This window comes from Sarcophilus harrisii, chromosome 2, assembly GCF_902635505.1.
Source record: "Sarcophilus harrisii chromosome 2, mSarHar1.11, whole genome shotgun sequence".
In the NCBI taxonomy this organism is placed as follows: Eukaryota; Metazoa; Chordata; class Mammalia; order Dasyuromorphia; family Dasyuridae; genus Sarcophilus; species Sarcophilus harrisii.
Genome location: NC_045427.1, coordinates 570804389 through 570828238, shown reverse-complemented (window position 1 = coordinate 570828238; position 23850 = coordinate 570804389). Strand labels below are relative to the sequence as shown.

At 33.7% G+C, this 23850-nt stretch overlaps 1 protein-coding gene across 28 annotated transcripts in view; it reads left to right on the top strand.

The window, feature by feature from the left end:
* ABLIM1 (actin binding LIM protein 1) overlaps positions 1–23850 on the top strand; it is a 396709-nt gene that overhangs the window by 366782 nt on the left and 6077 nt on the right. For 10 of the 28 annotated variants that reach the window (XM_031955891.1, XM_031955887.1, XM_031955889.1 and 7 more), the window contains 10 exons: positions 4471–4575; positions 6712–6759; positions 9413–9559; positions 11825–11916; positions 12047–12152; positions 17716–17777; positions 18819–18879; positions 19574–19581; positions 21083–21157; positions 22762–22842. In XM_031955891.1, the coding sequence (XP_031811751.1) occupies positions 4471–4575; positions 6712–6759; positions 9413–9559; positions 11825–11916; positions 12047–12152; positions 17716–17777; positions 18819–18879; positions 19574–19581; positions 21083–21157; positions 22762–22842 (785 nt within the window). The remainder of the gene's footprint in view (positions 1–4470; positions 4576–6711; positions 6760–9412; positions 9560–11824; positions 11917–12046; positions 12153–17715; positions 17778–18818; positions 18880–19573; positions 19582–21082; positions 21158–22761; positions 22843–23850) is intronic. The other 18 variants (XM_031955888.1, XM_023495765.2, XM_031955896.1 and 15 more) reach the window with 5 other exon arrangements.

The window sequence follows — 23850 nt, the reverse complement described above, 5'->3', positions numbered from 1 at the left end:
GTTGGATGTCAGCTTTTTTAGTTACACCTTTTAGTACAATTACACCTTTGTCTTATCCTATTTTATCCCCTTTAACTTATCCATTTCTCAGACTCCTGCCAGCCTCAACTTTCGATGCAGTTAAGAATTTAGGAGACCTAGATAATAATATTGCTCTGCATTTACTTTATATAGTACTTTAAAGTTTGCAGAGTGATTGAGTGCTTATCTCTTTGGTTCATCATAACAATCCTGGGATACAATTGCCATTATTATCTTCATTTTTACCAAAGAAGAAACTGAGATTAGGAGAGATTAGGCTATTTTCCCAGAATCACATAGGTAGTAAGAGCCTGAGACCATAGTCAAATTCAAATCTTGACTCCAAATGTAGAGCCCTCTCCACAGTGCTATCCTGCCTTTTACCATACTTTGATTAGTCCTGTTTTCTCTGGGCTTCATTTTCCTTAGCTCTCCAAGGTTCTTTCCCATTCTGATATTCTATTGAAAGCATATGTAATTTGTTCAGTACTTAATTGTCTGATTTCTACTGGTAACCAAAGTCAGCTCAGGGCAAAATGTGAAAATAGAAAGTGATCTCTACAGTTTCCCCGAGTCATGCTCTTATCCCCTTTCAGGATCCTCCAATCTACTCTGCTCTCCTTTCCTATATCAATAACATCTTTCAAGAAGCTTCTGACATCAATAAATATCATCTTACAAATGAATATGTGCATCTAGTGCCATGAAAAGCGTTGTTAAATAAATCTCTGTTAAAAGAGTGGAGGCAGGCATATGGAGGAATGATTTTGGGAAGATAGACATTCATTCCCCTCCTCTTATGTGTTAGGATGGTTACCTTCTTCACCTGTGTGATATTAGCCCTCTTGGCACCTTCTATTCTGCCTTAGGTTACAATCAGAGAGCAGGAAAAACAATGATCCACCAGATAGGAGATATGAAGGAAAAAGAATGTGAATTCTAGTCACAAATTTTTTGGCAGATTAAAAAGTCATGTGGGAAGCTTTGGCAAACTTTTGAAATACTTCTTTGATAGATTGAGGTATGTTTGTGTTTTGAGCAAGGAACCATTCTAGAGACTGGGAGGTCCTATTGCCTGTGAAGTATTTCCAAGGAAGACTAATTACCTGGTTCATTCAGTAATGAACTTGTCTAATAGAGAAGCAATTGTTTTAACTGTATTCTATTGGATTCTAATTGACTTTTGTAAGAATTCCGATATTTCATTTCTCTGAGATCCTTAAATCATGCTCGGGAAATGATTATTCCATGCATTCTAAATATAAGAGAAGCCTCTTAATGAATTTTTTCATGTTTTGCTGTATGTTTGAATATTCTTTCTTTTTTAGATATAGTTGTGATATTGATCAATAATAACCAAAGCTCAATAAACATTTATTGAACACCTACTATATGCCAGGCACTTTTTAAAATATTTTATGATGGAATTCATTAGAAGGAGTCTTGGTATAATACATAGAGAGCTGACCTTAGAGTCTGGAAAACCTAGATTCAAGTCCCACTTCTAACACATGCTTGTTTTGTGAACCTGGCCAAGAAACTGACCAATCATATCAGTGTTTTAGGTTACTTTCTAGTATTCTAGTTTGCAGAACAATTTTTTTTGTTGTTGTTTTTTAGGATAAGATTTCTAGCACTTTATTTTTTTAACTTTAATAATATTTCATTTTTCCAAATACATGCAAAGATAGTTTTCAGCATTCACCTTTGCAAAATCTTGTGTTCCATATTTTTCTTTCTCCCTCCCCACCTCCTCAAGGCAGTAAGCAATCCAATGTAGGTTAAACATGTGCAGTTCTTCCAAACATATTTCCATATTTGTCATACTATACAAGAAAAATCATATCAAAAGGGAAAAACCCAAGTAACCAAACAACAACAAAAATGTGAAAATACTATGTTATGATCCACATTCAATTTCCATAGTTCTTTCTTTGGATGTAGATGGCTTTTTACATCACAACTCTTCTGGAATTTACAAACCAATTATTGATCTATATGGGTAAGAATTTCTTCTCTGTGAATTCACTATCCCAGTGAAGTCACAGAGTCCAGAAATAAGTGAAATTCTCCTTTTCCCAATCTCATTTTGGTCTTGTGGTTTGAATTAAATTAATAACAATGCATACTTTTTCCTGAAGGCTATAGCTCCTGGCCATATCTTGAAATAGTAAGGTGTTTGCATTTGAAAGTCAGAAGATGTAGGTTCAAATCCTGTCTTAGTTGCTTATCTGTGTGACTCTCAGTCACTTAATCACCTTCTGGACTGGTTTTCTGTATCTGTAAAATGAAGGCATTGGACCCCATGAATTCCAAATTCCGCAGTGGGAAGAGCCAAAATACTGCTGCCAAATAAAAATCTATAACTGACTGACCAAGATGAATTCTTTGAGAAGAAATTTCTAGGCTTTTTTTCCCCAAGAATTGCCCAAGAATTTTTATTTCTAATTGTCCTAATTGTCTAATAGTTTCCTTATAAAGAATATCCAGTGTTTTCATTCATGGTAAAACATTCTTTGAATGGGAAACTATTGGTTCAGAGATGTTGAATATATACTACAGTGAATAAGCTATAGAAAAAGACAGTAATTCCACTGATGGGTATTTTCTCTCTTAAAACCTTTAATTAAAAGAGTTGAAAAGAATTTAGGAGATATTCACTCAACTCAAAAATGACTGACTATTCCATTGATTAAGCAGAATATGAATTATTTCATTTCAAGTATTTCTTCCTTATAAGGATGTAAATCCAACCCATATCTATTTTAAATTTTATTAAATTCATGCTAATTTTTAATCTCAGTTTATCTGATGACAAAACTGAGCTAATTTTCATATGGTAAAGTGTGTGGATATGATAGAAGTTTCTTCACTGTTGCCTTTCTAAAGAAGAACAACAGTTTTTATAACATTTCTTAACTCTTAGTGATTATAATCTAATTTATGAAACAGTAAATTAGCCTTTATAAAATTTAGGAGACAAGAAGAACAACATGGAGAGATAGGGACAGGGCAGGGCTGAATTGGTTCACTAAGGGATCAGGATGGAGAAAGAAGTGGGGGTGAAGAACAGAGAAAGAATAAAGGTACCAACATTGAGAGAACCAAAAGAATCCAAGGCTTCTGGGTCCAATCCCAATGTCCTTTCTACTATGACTTGCCATCTCCCATTTCTATTCCTTTGTACTGACTGTCCCTGGTATCGTACTATGGGTATCGTACTCATTTGGTATCGTACTATGGACTTGTCAAATGCAACTTCAAGTGCATACCCAAGTTTAAGAAATATCATGTCTTAAGAGCTACATTTGGAAATTCAAACCTCACCTTTGTAATAACATACTGTTTATTTTATGAGTCTTTGTTTTCATTGTCTAAAATTACATACTCAAAATAAACATTTAATTTTCTTTCTAGTAAACTACAATTTTTAAGCAATACAATCTGAAATCAGGCAGCATAATTTAAAGAATCTGCTTGCAACACTCTAACATTTTGCAAATATGTATATTTAGATATATATATGGTTTTTAAATGTTACTGATATAATAGCTTGACAGACTTCAATACCCCCTAATGGCGTTTCCTCATTTAAATTTCAGCCAATAGAAATAGAAGTAATATAAAGGTTCCAATGAAAAGAAAGGAGTGCATTAGAACCCTCCAATTTAGATTACAAGCTCATTTTAGACAGCTCCCAAAGAGATTCTCCTAAACTTACATTGTCAGAAGTTATTAAATCAATTAAGGTTTTCTGCCTCCCATGAATGGTGATCATAGTGGAATCTTAACTTTTCAAGAAAGAGGTATAAGGGAGGAAAAGCAAATAAGCTATAGATATCAAAAATTGAATTCCACATTGCCCTTTCAAAGTTAGAAAACAAAAGAATCATAGTACAAGAAATCATTGCTTTGGTTAGGGGAAGGACTGGGTAACCACATGGGTTTTCTACCAGACCTAGCCTTCAGTTTAGACAAACATGCTCTGATTGCCAGCATCTGCCTACATGCTTGGGAAATGGTTGTATTTGAGTTTGCAAAGCCAGTACTTTATATGCTTGAACTTTAACTGTTTTAATCTAAATTAGATTTTAATTCTAAATCATGAACAAGAAACTTCCCATTTCTCTTTCTTATATTGACCATCTAACTAGTATGCTGCTTGCTTCCAGCATCCAATCGCATGCCATCAGAATGAAGCATCTTGTTGCCAGCTGCCTTTAACTCAGTTCTCCCTTGAACATGAATCTCCCTTTCTCAGAATACTAAACTTAAAATCACCTGTGCTAGCAAAATTGATAACTTATTTGGTTTTCTTTCCTTTTTTTTTCCTCTTCAGTTTATCTCCTTTCAGTTTGTTGTTTTGAATTTTTATTATGCTTGCTTTCCCCTTCCCCTTTTGTCACTCTCCCTTCTCTCATTTTGTTTTCTCCATTCTTCTCATTGGAGGCAATGAGCCATCCAGCGGCCGGAACTCCCCTCTCCCTTATCGGCCAGACAGCCGCCCTCTAACTCCAACTTACGCTCAGGCCCCTAAACATTTCCATGTTCCAGGTAGGAGCTGACACTGTATGTGTCTTGGTGTCCCGTCACAGTGTAGAATGTAGCCTGTAAAACCTTTGTCTCGTCTCCATTACCTCACGCTCTTTTATTGGGATGCATACAGTTGACATGCCCTTTATTGTAGGTTCTGTCTTTAGAACAGTTTTATGCAGAAAATATAGGGTGTTGATAAAGGACTCTTTGGGGTTTTGCTTTTTATTTGGGATTTTTTATGATTACTTATGGGAGGGGGTGATACTAAAGTTATAGTTGTGGTGACTCAAAAGGAAAATGACTTTTCATGTTATATATTAATTATTCCTACATGTTAGTTCATAATATGGTTTGGTACACATTACACGTGAAGCTTTCTTGCTGTCATCAATGTTGAACTTTATACATTCAGAGATCTTTTTTTTATATCTCAAAGCAATTCCTTCTTTGTCTCAGTTGTAAGAATATTCCCACAGACTTTTAATTTCCTGTCCTACAGATGTGACACTGGATAAATTGATTGTTCCTTTCATGAAATAAAATTAATCATTTGTGGCAGTATGACTGCATAGTAGCCCACCAAGAAGCCTTCCCTTTCAGACTAAGGGCTAGAGGCTTTGAATTTATTTGTTATTTATAAGCATTCACTGAATTTACAGATGGTTGTTTGCTTGCAAGAGGTAGGAAAAGAAGTCAATGTTTTGTAGGAAAATAAAATTCATTGTCTTAATGGTAGAATTGGCTCAGCCCTCTAAGGGATACAGAATCAACCAGAGTTTGCCAGCCATAGTTATCATAGAGTTCAAGCTTTGGTATGCTTTAATTGTCAATAAAGATAAAATTCTCCATCTTATCACATTTTTGACCTCCTCTGTTTACTTGAAAATTTTTTTAATAAATTAATCATTATTTTAATCTTAGTTAACAATTGGCAAACTAATAGGTTTGTTTTTTTTTTTTTTCTATTCAAGCCAAGAATTTGCAGTAAAACTCAGGGTTACTGGATTTAGAATCAGAGGACCTGAATTTGAATCTTACCTATCTACAACCTATGTGATTTTTAGTGAGTCATTTTCCTTCTCTGGGCCTGTTTTCTCATGAATAAAATGAAAGCATTGGATTATATCTCTAAGGTTTCCTCTTACTCTAAATCCTATGATACCTCAAAATATCTCTAAGGTTTGGTTTGTTCTTGATTTTAAATTGAGGCATCAATGAAAATAGCAATAGAGAGTTGGTCTCAGAGTCAGATGGCCTGAATTTAAAGCCCAACTGAACCATATTGACTCTGACCTTTGGCAAAAAAATTTAACTTCTCTGTGACCTCTGTAGTTCTCTAAGATCATAGTTTGCCATCTACATTGCTGAAAGATCTTTCCTAGACAAAATGGTTCTAGTTTAGAACTGTTTTCTGTAGTTATAAATTTAAGTTAACTTTGAGAATAAATTTATATTTGTAACTTTTAGTCCCTTAATGCACCATGAAGATTTAATTCCTTAAGATTTGAGGAGAAAATATATCTGATTTTTTCAGATATATTTATTGCTAGTAGAAGGGTCTTAATTAGCACTAAAATGGGTACTGTCCCATACAAATTAAGATTAGATTAAGCATCCCATGAAAACATCTGATTGTTTTTTTTTTAGAGTAGAAAGCATTTTCTGTGATTTCTAATTTCTTTTCATTGCTTCACACTCAGTTCAATTCATTAATTTAAAGATAAATTGGACACCGGTATGTACCGGAAGCTCAATTTCCAGACAGCAGCAATTTGGGGGTGTTTTTTAACCTTCAAAATAGTTCTGTCTTTCACACCATCAAAACATCTGTGTTTTCATTTTTCTCATTTTTTTATCACACTCTTAATAAAACATATATGTACATGTATATAAATTAAGTGGCTTACATCTTGGTTACATCAGCATCTTTATTGTAAGATGTATTACAAAGAATTCCATGTCACATGTCTGATAATTCACTCATTTTTGTGTTTTTCCCTCAAATAAACTAACTCTTTGTAATACAAAAGTCAACTTTCTGGTCTTTTTTTGTTCAAAACTCTTCATACTGGCTTAACATTTGGTTTATTTTTTTCTTATCCCATAACTGAACTAGTCTCCGTATTCACACATCTTTGCTTTTTCATTCCACAGATCAAGGGATCAACATATACCGAAAACCACCCATCTACAAACAACATGGTAAACCTGCTTTCCTCCTCATAACTCTTAAGTACACAAATTCACAACTTTGCTGTTCACTGAAGTACTTATCCAAGACTTTTAACAAAATTACAGCATCCAGGAGAGGGGGTTTCCAGACATATATAGAATAATTCAAAGATGCAGTACTTAATTATGATCCCTAAAGGTACAAATGTTATGTATATGGCCATAGAAAGTTCATTTTCTACAGGAAGTGAATTTATTATGGTAAGATTGTATTATAGAAGTATCCAATTGAACCTAGGTCACAAAGTCTTGCTAAACTGAATCAAGCAGTCAAAAAAACAAGAACCGATTTTCTTTCTCTTTGTGTTAAAGATAAGAGTTTTACTGTATGATTTATATTGCATATAGACTTCCTAACTATAATAATTGCTTAGAAAGCATATATAACCCCAAAAACTTTGAACAGCAGGAACCTAGTTAGACCAACAAAACAAATGAAAGCAAATGAGACAAAGTCTCTTTGGTTAAACCAAAGTCAGTTTAGTTGCTCAGTTACCCAGTTCCTTTAGCATCTCTCTTGGAACCTAGTTAGGAGTGGAGTTTATGTGAATTAGTAGAAAGTGCTGGTCTTGAAGCTGGGTAGGGTTCTGATCCCAACTTGGCTCCTTACCAATCTTGAACATTTTCAAAATCTCTAGATCTCAATTTCCTCACCTATTTAAAAAAAAAAAAAAAAAGGAATTAGTTGGACTAGATGACTAGCCTAGCCTAATCTTTAATTCTTAGCTTTAAGATTGTGGAATTCTTTGGTTACAAAATAGAGAAATAAATTAACCAACTACTACTTGATGCATAATAAACATAAACTTTTGCTAAAAATTGTTCTCTTCCTTTTGATAAGAAATTAATATTTTTATGAAGGAATATCATCATTCTGTGTAAATTGTGTTTTCTTCCATAATCATTGGATCTCTTAAAAGACTGTATCATCTTTATGTCTTTATAGACAGATAGAAAACAAAGGCTTCCTTCAGGGGTGTGCTTGATTTATTGGGAATGTTTAATATTTATATATACATATTTATTTATTTATGTATATATATGTCCAAGTTGTACCTGGAAACTTAAAAACTGTTTTGGAATAAATTGTCAGATAAACATCACAACTCAAAATAAAAAATATGGTTTAAAATGTTCAAGAAAAAAACTTGACATCAAAGTTTGAGGGGAAAAGAAAAAAAAAATTTCAAATGGCTTGAGGTTCTTTCAGTTTGTTCTTTTTTTTAAGTTTTACATAATATGTTTGCATTTTAAGTTTCTTAACATCATTTTTGTTTGTTTTTTATGGTTTTAATGTGTCTTCCCACCCTCTCATTAACTTGTGAATGTTTAACTACTGATTTCACCAAATCTAATCCGTAAGTACTGTTTGAAGTCATGTTTTTGTTTCCCTAAAAAACAATTTCCCCAAAATTTGAGATATCAGTTTATATATTCTTGCATATAGTATTCTCTCTCCTTGCATTTAAATCAAAACACAAATCACACAATTTAAAATTTAAGAAGTTTAGATAATATTTTATTATTTACAACAAAGAAATAGTGTTGGTACTTTTCTATTAAAATGACTTCTGAAGACATTATCTCTAACTTGATGTAGATTAATCAAGATAAATATGGTTTACCACTGACTAGGAATCCAGAGAGTTGTTTTCTACAATTGGATTGGCTCTGTCATTCATTAGATTTTGAGTCACTTAATCTCTTAATTTGTTAATTTGTTTGCTCATATGAGCAAATGAGAAAGTAGATTGGATTAGATGATCTTCCAGGTCCCTTTCTCATTCTAAAATACTATTATTTGAAAAGCATATTTTTAGAACAAATTAGTATTTCACTAGGTCCAATTTATCTATAAACACTTTAGTAAAGACAGAGCTAAGGTTTGGCATACTGAAATTACTTAGTTTTATAATTTATGCCCTTTTGATTTCTGATTTGTAACATGCACTTAGAGTTAGATCTAACCCTTGCTTAGTATAATATGGAGCTAAGTATAATATGGAGAAAAGAAATATGAGTATAATAATTACATCCACTTTGACCTTCATTCATTTAAAAGCAAATGGCTCATTTGTATGTGCCAAACTTTGAATGAAAATGGTTAATAGATATGACAGGCACATATTACATTACTAAATACAATTTCCTACAAACATAATTGATTTGTCCATTTCTGATTGGTTTTTTTCCCCTCCCCTTGCTTAAGAAAGCAAGTTCCACAAATAAAATAATTTTAAATGAATGCAACATTACTAATCCCTTTTTAGTTTCTTAACCAAGGCTTCAAAACAAACAAGCATGCTAATGAATTCTCATTGAGTCAAAAATCTGCTTGATGTGTCACCCTTAGCCCCTTTTATCACTAATCCTTCTAACATGAAACTGTTCTAAATAAATATAAGGTGAGACCAAGCCCTTGAATTTGACATTGAATATAGGAAAAATTAATCTAGTTGACTCTGGTTACCTCTGAGTAGCAATGGAAATACAATTGATGCTAATGGTGATTGGATTCCTTTGGAGTTAAAATTTTGACCAGGGGACTAGGGACTCCAATGCTGGGAGATTATACCACAAGTGCTTTAAATCAATAGCTAAGTTCCCCCTGGTTACCCTCTAGATCCAGCTGCCCTAGCAGCACAGAGCAAGTCTTCAGAGGATATCATCAAGTCCTCCAAGTTCCCAGCAGCTCATGCTCCAGATCCCAACGAGATACCAAAGATTGAGACGGACCACTGGCCAGGTCCCCCCTCACTTGCTGCCGTAGGTATGCAAATGAAGCAACTAAGTCAAATGGACACGGTTCAAAGGGTGCTAGTAATTCATAGTAATATGTGAAAAATATTTTAACATGTTGGAAAAATTTGTGAGGAAAATGCCAAAAAAAAAAAAAAAAAAGACAGAAGTAGAAACTAATATGGTACTAATTTAGATGTAAAGTATTTGAAATTTATCTATCTATATGTACTAGAACATGTTAAAATTTAATCTACTCCAGCTCTGAATTTGGTAGGAAGTTTATCCACATTGGATCCTATCTAAGGAGTTTCTTATTGGAGCTATTAGAAAGATTTCATTATAGCATTATCTCATCTATGACATAGCCCCAGAAAATAATATGCATTGTTATTGCATATAATTCTTACTTAGAAAAATTGGTTGAGCCCTTTAGTAAGTTACTTATTCCTACATAAATTATCTCCTGGTGTTTTGCTTTTTTTAGTAGCCTTCTCTTTTAACAACCAGGACCATCATCTTAGCACCTGGAATAGACCCTTTTCTGCAGTACCATGAAAGACCATGGCACAGTTCATTGATGTTCAGGAAGCATCCCAATACAAGTGATGTTGATTGCATGTCTTTACCTGCATCATTGTCACCAATTCCATACTTTTTCATCTATGAGGTCACCTTTTAGCTGTTTCATTCATTGTATTTGAATTTAGTCAAAATATGTTTGTATATGTACCTTTGTGTCTACACAGTTGGCTTAATAAGGTGCTAACAAACTGAAAGGCCTGGTATTCAGAATTGGGGTGTCAGCTATGGTAATGTTGACTTAAAGTTCTCTTTCCAAATTTCTGCAGTCATCCATTGCACGGTGTTGTGTTTGGAGAAAAGATGTGATTTCAAATCCTTCTTCAGATAATAGCTTTGTGACCCTGAACATATCACTTTAAGCCTGTTTTCTGATCTGTAAAATATAGATAATAGTAGCATCTATCTCATAGGGTTATGATGAGGTTGAAATAAAATAATACAGGTAAAACTTTGCAAACTTTAAAGCATCACTTAAATGTGTTGTTATCATCATCATCATTCAAAACTTTTCATCATCCATTATAAAGGTATCTCATTTTCTTTTTTCCTTTTATTATCTTTTTAAAAGATTATGAATTGATTGTTACTTAAATGTGTAGGAATGATTGAGGAGACAACATGGCTCAGTGAAGAATGCACTCAGGACCTGAGTTCATATCCCTTCTCTGTTATTAAGTGTTTCTATGACCTGGACAAGTCACCAAACTTCTTTGGCTTCAGTTTCCATTATAATAAGAAATTTGAACTACATGATTTTTGAGATCCCTTCCAATTCTAGCTGTATGAGTCTTTAATGGAAGATAAGTCTATTTGGCCTATTCTTTATTATTTCCATAAATCCATTATTTTATCACTTCAGATTCTTCCCAACACAGGGCAAAATTTGCCTTTCCAACTTATTTGAAAGTTTTCAAAAGATGTAATAGACAAAAAGTATAATACCCAAAGACCAACATTCTGATGATGATGTTTGAGGTTAGACTAATCCATAGACAAAAGCCCTATCCTAATATAGCTTTCCTACTCAACATTCATACAATTTCTAGATCCTCCAGAATTTGTGGTCTTCTCATCTGGCCTTGCAGAATCCAGTGTCATCCTTAGTGAGGCTAAGAAAAAAAGAAAAATAAACATTCCTTTTATTATTGTTCAAAAATATCCTGTAAAATTGAGTTGAGACAATGTAATGAGAATAAGTTTTATGTAATGTCTGTATTGTGAGTGTATACATTCAGGAAGAGAGTATTCCAGACTAGTAATTTTTTTTCAGCTAAATTCCTTAAGCAGTACTTGAATCGCTAATACATAGATCAAATATTGGGTTATGGTATTTGATGATATGGATTCCTAAACAGAAACTTCCTATTGTTGACTTAAAGTGTGGCTGCTTAGAACCTTCAGACAAGAAGAACAAAGCAGATTCCAATCATTGAAATCATTTGATGGGATATACTATTTTTCTGGTATAGTGGCTTATACTCACATAGCAAATTGAACAAAACCCCAATTAGTTCAATTGCATGTATATGTTGGAGGTGGCCAGGGCAGCTTAGAGGGGGTGGAAATTTTTCTGGCTTGCTCAGGAATGCTATATAAAGAACACTGCTGGCTTTGCACTATTACTAACTTACTGAAGATAACCAGCTTGGTCCTTTAGGATTATTTCTTGTAGCAGGGCTTATGTAAGAAGTTCTCTTTACTATGGAAATAGGAACAGATATGAGGCGCAGATCAAGTGGCCGTGAGGAAGATGAGGAAGAGCTTCAGAGACGCAGGCAACTTCAAGAAGAGCAGCTATTGAAGGTTTGTCATCTGGAAGGTCACCTTATTGCTTTCATTAAATTCTTTCAGAAATTTCCTGAGATGTATGTACAGTTCACTAGAAAACAATTTAGGCTTCATTCACATTTATTTTTCCATTCCCAACAAATAGCTCAACTCAGGTCTGGGGCAATTGATACTGAAGGAAGAAATGGAAAAGGAGACTCGGGAAAGGACTTCCCTTTCAGCAAGCCGATATGATTCACCACTAAATTCATGTGAGTAGCGCTTCCACAGACTTCCTTAAATTGGGCTTTGGGTCTATATGAATGTATTTTGTCTTTCATCTAAGTCAATATAACATTACCATTTGATAAAACAGTAGTTTTTCTGAGACAAAGGTATAAACTGCATGATTTATGTCTCCCTAGAAATGTCCATTCATCTGAAATCTCCTTTTACCAATTGTTCTGTTCTTCCATCTATTTCCTTAACTTTGTAGTTCCAACCAGTTCTCAAGTTCAGTGTTCTTGCTCTTATTGTTTTTCAAGGCTAAGCTGTGTCTGAGAAAGTGAGACCTACTGAACTGTTTAATTGGACAGGTCACATCACAATATCCACATTACATTCAAGAAATTCACCAGAATGGCAGAGAGTTTGGGGTCTTTACTATAACAAATTGAAATCAAGTTCTCAGTAATCAGGACCCACCTCAGGCAGGTATAAGAGAAATTTCAAGAAGAAAAAATGCTGTTCTCTTTTTCTACTTTCTCCCTCTCTTCTATACTCTTCCATTCATGAAACTGTTTTCCCAGAAATCCAGCTGTCATTACTCACATATTTTCATCATACATTCATTCTCCTCCTCTTGAAGATAGAAGAAACTGAAAGTTGGTAATGGTATTCTGTATTTGCTCTCTTTTCATCCTGTTTGAATTCCCTATTATTTGAATAGATGTGGTGTTTTTGTTTTGTTTTGTTTTGTTTTTTGTCTTTTTTTGGGGGGGGGGATATGAATTCTTTTATGTTAATTCACATTATGCAAATTTACATAAAGTGAGAACTTTATATACATATATCTACACACACATACTTAACAAGATGCCCCAAGTCTACATGCAATTTGATCTATTAAAGTTTAATAATTTTCTTATCTTTTTTTTAATGGCAACATTTATCATTGTTAGCTATGGCTTCTTACTGGATACTTTCTACTCCCTTGTCTTTTGACACACAATCTCCTGATTTTCCCTCTATCTCTATAGTTTATCATTTCTACAACTGCTGACTTCCTTCTTTTTATGAGTCCTCATAGAAGTCCTCTTGTCTCTAAATTCTTACATTCTTTGCCTTGTCAATCTCATTTAGTCCATGACTTCAATTATCACTGCTAATAAGAAGAATACATGTGAGAAATTATATTTACATATACAAGATCTATTAGATTTGCATTCGATTTCCAATAGAATTCTTAAAAACTTGGCCACTATAAATAGAACTGAAACAAGAATGCCCCCTTTGGCTACGGTTATTAAACAGTTATAGAAATATATTAAGGGTATATTCAAAGAAGAAAAAATTATTTCTATTTGCTGGTGATGTGATCTTATACTTTAAAAACCCTCAAAATTTAAACACAATTGAAATAATCCTTAGCTTTAGCATACAAAATAAATCAATAAAATTACCAATATATTATAAATCATTGATATAATTTTTCACATATAGCTTATTTATACATATTTATTTGCTTGTTGTTCTCCTGCATTAGAGTATGAGCTCCTTGGGGACAGGAAATTTTTTGCCTGTCCAGGACTTAGTGTGTTGCCACACACATTGTAGGTATTTAAAAGTATTTATTGACTACTAATAAAAATAATAAAAATACAGTAATTTACAAAATCCTGTTCAGAATAACTATAAAATGAATAAAGTATCTTTTGCTACACCAAATTACCCAGAGGATAGTTCATGGACAGCTGTACAGTATTCTCAACTCTTCACTTTCCCACTCCTTATACCCAGTGTTACCAAGTCCTGTTAATTTTGCCTTCATAACATCTTTCACGTATGTCCCCTTTTCTCCTCTGACATTACCACCACCCAAATGCAGATCCCGTCAACTCACACCTGGAGTATTAAAATAACCTGCTGGCTGGTCTCTTTGCCACAAGTCTCTCCCTATTCCATTCCATCCTTTCTTTGCTATGAAAGTGAGTTTTCTAAAGCCCATGTCTGACCACATCTCTCTCTCACACACACACACACATACACACACACACACACTAAACCCAACCCAATAAACTCTACTGTCTCCCTTTTTCCTCCAGGATCATATACAAAATACCATTTGCCATTCAAAGCCCTTCATAATCTGCCCCATTCCCCATCATTCCAATCTTCTTACACTTTACACTTCCCAACATAATCTGCAATCCAAGAACATTGGCTTTCCTGCTGTCCCTCAAACAAGACACTGTGTCACCTGATCCCAAACCTGGAATGCTCTCTCTTTTCATCTCTTTCTCCTATATTCTCTGGCTTCCTTTAAGTCCCAGATAATATCTCACCTTCTCTAGGAAACCTTTCCTGATCTCCCTTCTAGGTCCTTCCCTCTATTGAATATCTCCAATATGTCTATATATTATTGTTTATATACTGTCTCTGGCATTTGACTATGAGGCCCTTTAGAGCAAGAAAAGTCTTTTTCTTTTCTTTGTATCCCAAGTGCTTACCACAATGCTTGGTATAAAGTAGTCATTTAATAAATATTTGTTGTTTGATTGTTGTGGATAGTGTTGTATTTGGAAAACCCGAGTTAAAATTTCATCTCAAATACTTACTGATTGTGTGACTCCAGAAAAGTAACTTAACCTCTTTCAGACTCATTTTCCTCATCTGCAAGATGAAGATAATAATGATACCTACATCATCTCCTTGTGAGGCCCAGATGAGATAACAGATCTAAAACACTTGGCAACCCCTAAATTACTGTAGAACTGCCAGCAATTTAATATAATGATGGTGATGGAACTAGGTAAGACAGTAAATTCATTTGAGTGGACAAATGGTAGTAAATCTCAAGTGAAATAAGGAGAAAAGAACAAATGAAGGAGACATAGCTTTATTAGACTTTAAATATAAGGTAACAGTAATGGAAACATTTTGGTACTAGTTTAGAAAAATAAACAGAAAGTTTATAAGTACAACAGACTAGATGAGCAAGAAAGAAGTGATTAAAAATAAGTCAGTGTTTGATGAACCCAACCTTATCTAATTTGATTGCTCTCCAGGCACTCCAAAAATCCACTCTAACCAGATTATTTTCTATTCCTTGAATCAATGCTGCATTCTTCTCTATCCTGGCTTTCCTCGTGCCATTCCTTGATCTTAAAACACTTCTATCTTCATCATATTTAATCTATTAAGATTAAAGCCATAGTTTGAAACTGTTGAGATACTTTTGAATCCCAACTGTGCCGTCTACTCATGAGCTAATCCCCTCCTAGCTTTGCGCCACCTGCAGATTTGATAGACATATTATTTATGCCTTTATCTAAGTCATTCATAGATTTCTTAAACCTCACAAGGCCAGAGTTCCCTAAGACACTTCTACCTCTTCATTTTAGAAGTGGGTAAGGATTTAGAGAGATTAGATGATTTATCTCAATTCACAATTTTAATAAATAAAAATAAATAATGAATCATGGATTCAAACCCAGATCTCATGATTATTGGTTTAGTCAGTGTTTTTTACCTTGCTTGAGTATATCTGTGGATCTCTTGTCTCTTTATTTTGCTCATTGTGATCATATAAATCACAAATACTTGACCATCTTATGACTTCTTCTTTTTGTTCATCTCTATCTATAAAGCCTCTAGAGACACTCTTCTCGATTTGTGTTTTGTATATCCCAGGGCAATCTTAGGGCTCGCTACCTCAATCTCCTTTTATTCTAGTGTCTTTCCTCTATTAATCATATCCTGTTTATCTCGTATATAGCTTGTGTATCTATATAGTTATTTATATGATGTCTCTCTCAATAGACTTGAACTCTTCAAGAGCAGGAACTCTTTTACCATTCTTTGTATCCCTAACACTTAGCACCGTGCCTAACATAAAGCAAACACTTAATAGACTGACATACTTAACATCTTTCATTTTTTTTTTTTTGCTTCATGACTAGCCTTTCTTTTCTACTCATCTCTGACTCTTTTCACCTATCATAATTGGAAATGTGCCACGGTCTTTTTATGCTCACAATGGGAGTTTCTGTTGCCCTTTATGGCTCATGTAATTATAATTATTATAAGATTTTGATATTCTATGAATCATAGCCTTTCAGGGTTATATTGAGGTTAAAAAAAAAAAAAGATAGGATCTTATAGTAGGGAATAGTTTGGGTATTATTGAAACAACTTCACATTTTTCCAAATGTCATCCAGACTAATATCCTCCTCCAGCTCAATTCTGAACCTAATCTATTACCCAGCTACAATAGCTGTTCAGAATATGTTAATTGATAGACTATCTCAGAAGCTTAAAAACATATACTTTTTAAAATCTACAATTATATAACCACAGACACATAACTGTCCATTTTTGGTGAAGCAGCCATCTTCTTGGGAGGTAAAAAGGATGGTAGCAATCATCACATGTATTGCCATTGTCCTGCCATTGTCACAATTTAATCTTAGGTCTTTCTTGATTCCAAACTCAGAACTCTATGCATGACATCATTATGCCTTTCCATTACTCAGTCATTCAGTAAACTTTTAGTAACTGCTTGTTACCTACAGATCATCACATATGGAGTAATGCAAGAGAAATACAAAGACTTGTCCCCTGCCTTCATGGAGTTTACAGACTAAAGGGATCAGACATCACACAAATAACTAAATGAACAAAATCACAGAATCAGCCCACTAAAGAGTTGTGAAACACAGGTTTAACACAGACACTGATACACACCATCATGGTGTGTCAAACATGTTCTGTCTTAGTTCAAGAAGTAAATTACTCCATGAGGAGTAGCATCTTTATCTCTCAGAAGTGCTTAGTCATACTCTCTCCAGAACTTGATTGGCACCCTTCTTTTATTTATTTCCTGTTTTATTTTTCCCAATCACATATAAAAACAATTAATATTCAATTTTTTAATGTTTTTAGTTCCAAATTCTCTCCCTCTCTCTCTGCCCCTCCCCACCATTGAGAAGGCAAGCAATTTTATATAGATTATACATGTGCAGACATGTAAGATATATTTCCATGTTAGTCATGTTAGCATGACTTGAACTGGACACCAAACTCCCTGAGCCATAAAAAAGAACATTATTGAAGGTACCTGCTAAAAGAGATCTTAGAGCCCAGGCATTCTCTCTCTTCTTGTGTCATGAACTCCTTTAAGTCTGATGAAGCCTATGGACCCCTTCTCAACATAAAATAAAATTAATAAAACATAAAGAAACCAGTTGTTGAAATACTATTATTAAAATATTTTGTCTTTTTTCTAAGACTTAGGCTAAAAACCTTTGAACTACTTTCACCTGTCATTATAGCAACAATAATAAATCACCTGTGCTTTTATGTCATTTTCCCTTAATTTTTTGCTTTTGTAGGGTATCAAGTGACAACTCTGTTTGAAAGTGTCTTACAATTGACCTTTGTAGTCAGACTATTTAGCAGACAATTGAAGTCTATAGTGATTCAATCATTTCTCTACCCTAAGAAGAAAAGCACATTTCTTTTGAATTCTATTTAAGTGTTTCTTCCAACTGAAAACCTTTAAATCTTATTTGAGTTCCTTACATTTTTTTTCTTGTTTTTTTCCTCTTACTTAGCTCTACATACTTCATCTAAAACCTCTTCCCTTCCTGGTTATGGAAAAAATGGTCTACACAGGGTAAGTAAGATTTCTCTAGTTTTCCAGAGACCAATTATTTCTTGTCTTGAAGGTTGATGGTTCAGATCAATCCACTAATCATTTATTAAGCACTAGCTATGTGAAACACTCTCTAATAGGTTTTGAGGAAACAAAAACAAAACAAAACAGTCTTGCTCTCCTTAAATTTTAGCTTAAATTGCTGTGCGGTATTATTTTAATACATTTTTGTGAGTAGTTAAAAATAATTTTTAAAATTTATTAATATCTTTTATTTCTCTACTGTTTTCCCATAAATACCTACATATACACATTAAACCTTCCCTTGTGACAACAATAAAAAAAAAGCAAAACCACTTGACCATGGGACTGTACCTGATAGTATTTGCAGCATTCTCTTCCTCACTCCCCACTCCTTGTTCTCCCTCCCAACCTAGTCTTAACACTAAATTAAGAGGAAGGAATTGGCTTAAATCATCTATCCTGAATGAAAAGACTGGTCATTACTATCATTGTTTTTCAGCTGCCTTTTTTGTCTGCCTTTCATTTTCATTGTTATAACCATTGTATATAGTGATTTTTAAATTGCTATGATCCTGAAAGTCTACTAGATCTACTTTGACTCTAAAATCTGGAGAAATTTCATTACTGAGAAAAGAAAAGAACATTAGATTTCCACAGGAAGTTCTGTGTAAAGAGAAGAAATTTTATAAATATTTTTATAATTAGCAAGCAAGTACTGAACAAAGAAATGCCATGTTATTACACTCTCCTGACATCAACAAAGGTTGGATGTTAAACAGTTCCAATTGTGAAACTAAGTAAGAAAATATATTTTTCCTTGTGACTAAGATCATTCATCTACCAAACATCATGGTTAGATTTCTTTTTACAGTCAGTAAGATTTTAAAGTGTGAGGAGAGTAAGACAAGTAGAAAAATGAAGATGGTCTAAATTTGTGAGGTATTCTTTTGAATTCAATCTCCCTTCCCTCTTTTCACCTCTTTCTGTGAAATATTACCATAAGATATTGTCTCATATATGTCTTTCCCCCCATTGCAGCCCGTTTCTACTGATTTTGCCCAATACAATAGCTATGGTGATGTCAGTGGTGGGGTCCGAGGTAAGCCTTCCTACAATAAGTATTTTCTGATGTCTGTGCTTAGCTGACACTCATGCTTTTCCCCATGGGAAATAGTTATTGAAATATGAAATTTTATTATGGAGAAATTATTTTTGTTCTCTAAATAGTAAGTATTAGTTTCTGGACTGATCTGTTAACTTCTCATACATCTCTCTAAAACTATGAGTTGCAGATCAAATGTTATCTACATTGGTAGAGAAAAAGCCCTCATCAGGAGTTTTTCATATGAATTAAATCATAGGCCAAGTTTAAAATATAGCTTTCATATGCATATATAATATATATGTATGTGTATAATCATGTATGCCTTATATTATGTATTACCAAACATTTTATATTTGTAATAAGTTGATTGAGAGAGAAAAATAAACATTACTTTGGATTTGGTTGAAATTATAAGGGGTGAATTTTATTATCATTATTTTCTTTGGTTTTGGAATAGTACACATGTGTCTGTGTTGGGGTGTTTTCTACTTGTGACAGATTATAAAAGCAAGAATTAGTTAGCATATTGATAATAACATTTTTATCTCTGTTAGCTAGTAAAGCTAATACTGAAAAAATTCCATAGAAATGCTAATAGTATCAAGTGATGAAAACAAATTTGTTCTTTCTGTTAACCAGTTCACATTTTTCTGTTCTTATTCTAATGATATTTCCTTTTCTTTTCCAGATTTCCAGGTACAGAGTGATTTTTCTTCCTCTGTGATAACATAAATACACCAGCCATCCTCCTATCCAACTGTGAAATGGTCCTTCATGAAACAATTTTTGTTAATAAGATATTATTTTCTATTTGTCTACATGATTGAACCTAATCTTCCGTCTGTACTGGCAGAAGATAGTTGTAACTAATGCCACAGTGTATCTTGGTAGTAAGTCACATATCAGACAAAGTAAAATAAAGGTTACATGTTTCTTCCTGTGGAAAGCCCCCTCCAGTGCTAAAATGTGTAAGCAACGAGTATCCATCCCTTTCCTTTTTCTTTTAGTGATAATACTTGGCATCTCAATCTGGGGTCACAGATTTGCTTCCTCTCCATTGGCAAATTCCAACAAAAAGAAGTTCATAAGGGGCTCCCTTATTTTTTTTATTCCATAAACCCTGTTATCCTGTGAATTTCCAATCTCTCACCATTCATATCTGTCCTATAAACCAAGAAATAGCTCATTTTTTAGCCCACAAAGGACATCCTTGAATTTTACCAGCTAGGAGCAGTTTGCTTTCATGACAACACTTATTCTCAGACTCCAAGCTTTCTAACATGGAGATGAGATATAAATAAAAAAAAAACAAAAGGGAATGTGACATCAAAATCATAGTTCCAAAAAGCATTTGTTATCTTATGTGGAATGCAAGGCAACAAAGTAACCTACTTCTACTCACTACATGTGTGCCTTTGAGCAACCCATTTCCCCCTTCTCTGGATCTGGCTTTGTTTTTTTGGTTTATTTGTTTTTGTCTTTTAAATTATATGATTGGATGAGGTATTTTCAGAGGTCCCTCCCAGTCTTACCATTCTGCTCTTTGGTGATTCTGTGTGGATGAAGAGCATTGTGAAATGGATAGAGCACTGGACTGGGAATCAAGAGGATCAAGTTAAAATTCCACTCTAGGCACTTACTAATTGTATGTCATTAGGCAAACCATTTAACCTCTTTGTGCCTCAGTTTTATAATTTGTAAAATTAGTGAGCTGAACACAGTGACCTCAAATATCTCTTCAAGCTCTAAATCTATGCTCATATGAGATCTGAATTCACAGGTCTAATACTTTGAAGATCTTAACAAATGCTTGTTAATTAACAGGAAATTGATAGAAATATGATTCTCATAGAAGCACAAGATGGTTTCTAGCTCCTCCTATAGGTAATTTAGAACATCAATACTTTTTTATTTTTAATTAAGGGAATTAGATTCTGTTTCTTGAAATTCTTTATTGAATTGATATTGAATATCTTTAAAGACAGGATCTTTGGGATATGAGCAGACAAATGGAAGAGAATTCCATAGTCACTTTTTTTTTAAATGGTAGCTGAGATTTTCTTGGCGTAAACTAGCAGTGAGATTTTAAGAGTCAGAGAAGGAACTTGAGACATAAAACTCTCTTGCATTTTCACTATGCCTTGCATATGTTTCTTTCTACTCTGTATATCATCTTATGCCTCTGTGTCTGGTATAGACCCTCCCTGATGGCCACGTACCTGGAATGCGAATGGACAGAGGAGTGTCCATGCCTAATATGTTGGAGCCAAAGGTAAATGCAGATATCATAGACTTTCCTTTGAGACACTGAGTTTTAATAAAAATTAAAAATTAAGAAAAAATATTTTTAAAAACCTTCAGTATTCTAATCTTACTTTTCACCATGCACAAAATCTATTCTGTACCATACTTTCTTGAAGAATGGGCTTTGTCCCCAAATTATCTAATTCTAGATTTTAAGTCCTTAGCAGTATAAGCCATGTCTTATTTATCTTTGACCACTATGCTACACATAATAGTCACTTAAGAAGTGTCATAAAATTTTTAAATAAATCAGTGAAAAAGCACTATACTATTTACAAATCTGATTTTACCTAGTGAATAATTTTAAGCACTTGCCATATGCTTCTAGGGAATCTACTAGACTACATGTTATAAGCTGATACTGTTACCTCCTAAGAGGCATTTGTTTAGTAAACAATTGACTGACCCTTTCATCTGCAACAGTGTCAGAATTAAATAGTCATTTTAATGTAAAGTCCTGAGTAATAAAACAAGATATCCAACTTGAGAACAAGTCCTACTGTTACCTTGAAATACCAATAAGGCAGCATTGTATCCCTTGCCTAAGCAAGGGGAAATAGTATCTAGGAAATTCCATCTTTGAGAGAATCTTCTTTCAAGCAAAGCTAAGACTAGTTACAGGTTCTCCATAAAAAATTCGTTTTCCAGAATGGCAAAAATTTGTGATGCAGACAAAAAATTGTGTAGTATTTATTTTTTAAGCCCCTCTTACTACTACCCTATCACCAGTTGAAGCGATAAACTATTTTTAAGATGATTGAAATCACAGTAAGTTTGGTGGAATGTTGATTATCGGTTGGCACACTTAGAAAGTCTTTATACTTCAATATTTGACACATATAGTAAGCATTTCAGTGCTTGTTGATTGACTGACTGAATCAGCTATTCCTTCTAAAAGATTCATTCACAAAGTTAATCCACCCCTAAATGAAAAGCAAAAGCTAGATTCTGAGACATTACTTCTGCCCTTATATGCATTTCCAGATTCAGATATTATTAACTATTTTTTTTCTTCACTGTTGAATTTTGTCTTGATCTTCCTTCAGTGAGTTTTGTTGTAACAAGGCCTTCACAAGCCATTCCAAATATTGAATTTAAAGTGCAATGAAAATAAAGACTCAGACCTGAACTAAAGAATAAAGTCATTTTCAATTTTTCAGTTATTTGCTTCTGTACCTGACCTAACAAACTTTCTTACTGAAGAGAAAAAATGGAAAATGAAACTAAGATGCTTTATCTGATTTGGAGGTTTTAAAAACTACAAAACTACAATTGGCATTAAGCCTTGTCACCTTTAATTATACAAACAATATGAAAATACTAACTCTGCTGTGGTCCATTTTCAAAATTTCTGAAGCTAGCAAAGAAATAAGTAACACTACAGTAAAATTATATTACTCTGTTCCATTTGGAGGAGGAGGAAGGCTATTCCAAAGATATTCATGTGAAATTGAGTATACCTACAATGATTTCATTAAGGGCAAATAATTTTAAGTATGGGGAGGGAAAACAGATACCTAGCCTCTTGCAGTAAAAATTAAACTTCTTTTTTCTTAATGTAATTATTAACAGATTTTCCCATATGAAATGCTCATGGTGACCAACAGAGGGCGGAATAAAATACTAAGAGATGTAGACAGAACCAGACTTGAGGTAAGAACAAGTTTCCTTGTTACTATTTGTCTTTTTTTTCTCCTTCTTATCTTCTTCTCTTCCTCTTCTTCCCCCCACCCTGTTCCCATCTAAAAGCAAAACCAAAACAAAACAAAAATCTTAACTGTTTAGCAAAAGAGAAAAAACAGTGTTCTGCAATTTGTAGGTGATTCTAAATTTGGAAGAAAACTCCAATTTGCAGGTAAGAGATTTACATGGAAAGTGCCTACTGAAACACCACAAAGAACATCTTAGCAGCTATATACCACTATATTTGTGACCACAAAAGCCAGCCAGCCTTTGGCCTCTTTAAATTTTATTGGCCCAACTAACTGTTAGTATTGAAACAAGGGTAAAGACATAAACATAATTCTAAATCATAAAGACCAAAACAGCTAAAATGTGACCCTCCAGAGGAGACTGTACAGACTGTGTAATAATGATGGAGGTAAAACCCTGTACCTTCATGGCTTATATACTGAGGAAATGTATATTAATATTTTTGCAAATTTTAAAGGGAAAGGGATTGCATCTGTAATTTCTTCAATATAGGGAACTTTAAGGTGAAAAACCTTTTTCTATCAATTCAGATCAACACCTTCTTCAAAGCAATTTTTTATTTTAATAATTATTAGTTTTTTAAAAACTATCAAGAATTTCTATTTTTCTCTCTCACTCTGCTCCACACACTGCAGGGATCTCTTGGAATAATTATGCATGAAACCTATAGTTTTACAGAGTTGCTAGAGCACTCAGAAGTTAAATGATTTGGCCAGAGTCAAATAACCAGTAAGTATCAGAGGCCATATTGAAGCCAGATCATCCTGGCTTTGGAGACCTTGGTTTACATATAGTTGTAATATTTTGTGGCAATGGCAGCTCAGATGTTAAAATGAGCTCAGAAATAAAGGGTGTGGAAGGGGAGATACTGATTTCACCCAGGGAATGTTAAAGCATGCTTCTTTACACTGTGGAAGTCCCCACATTCCATGTTAAAAGTGTTGTTTG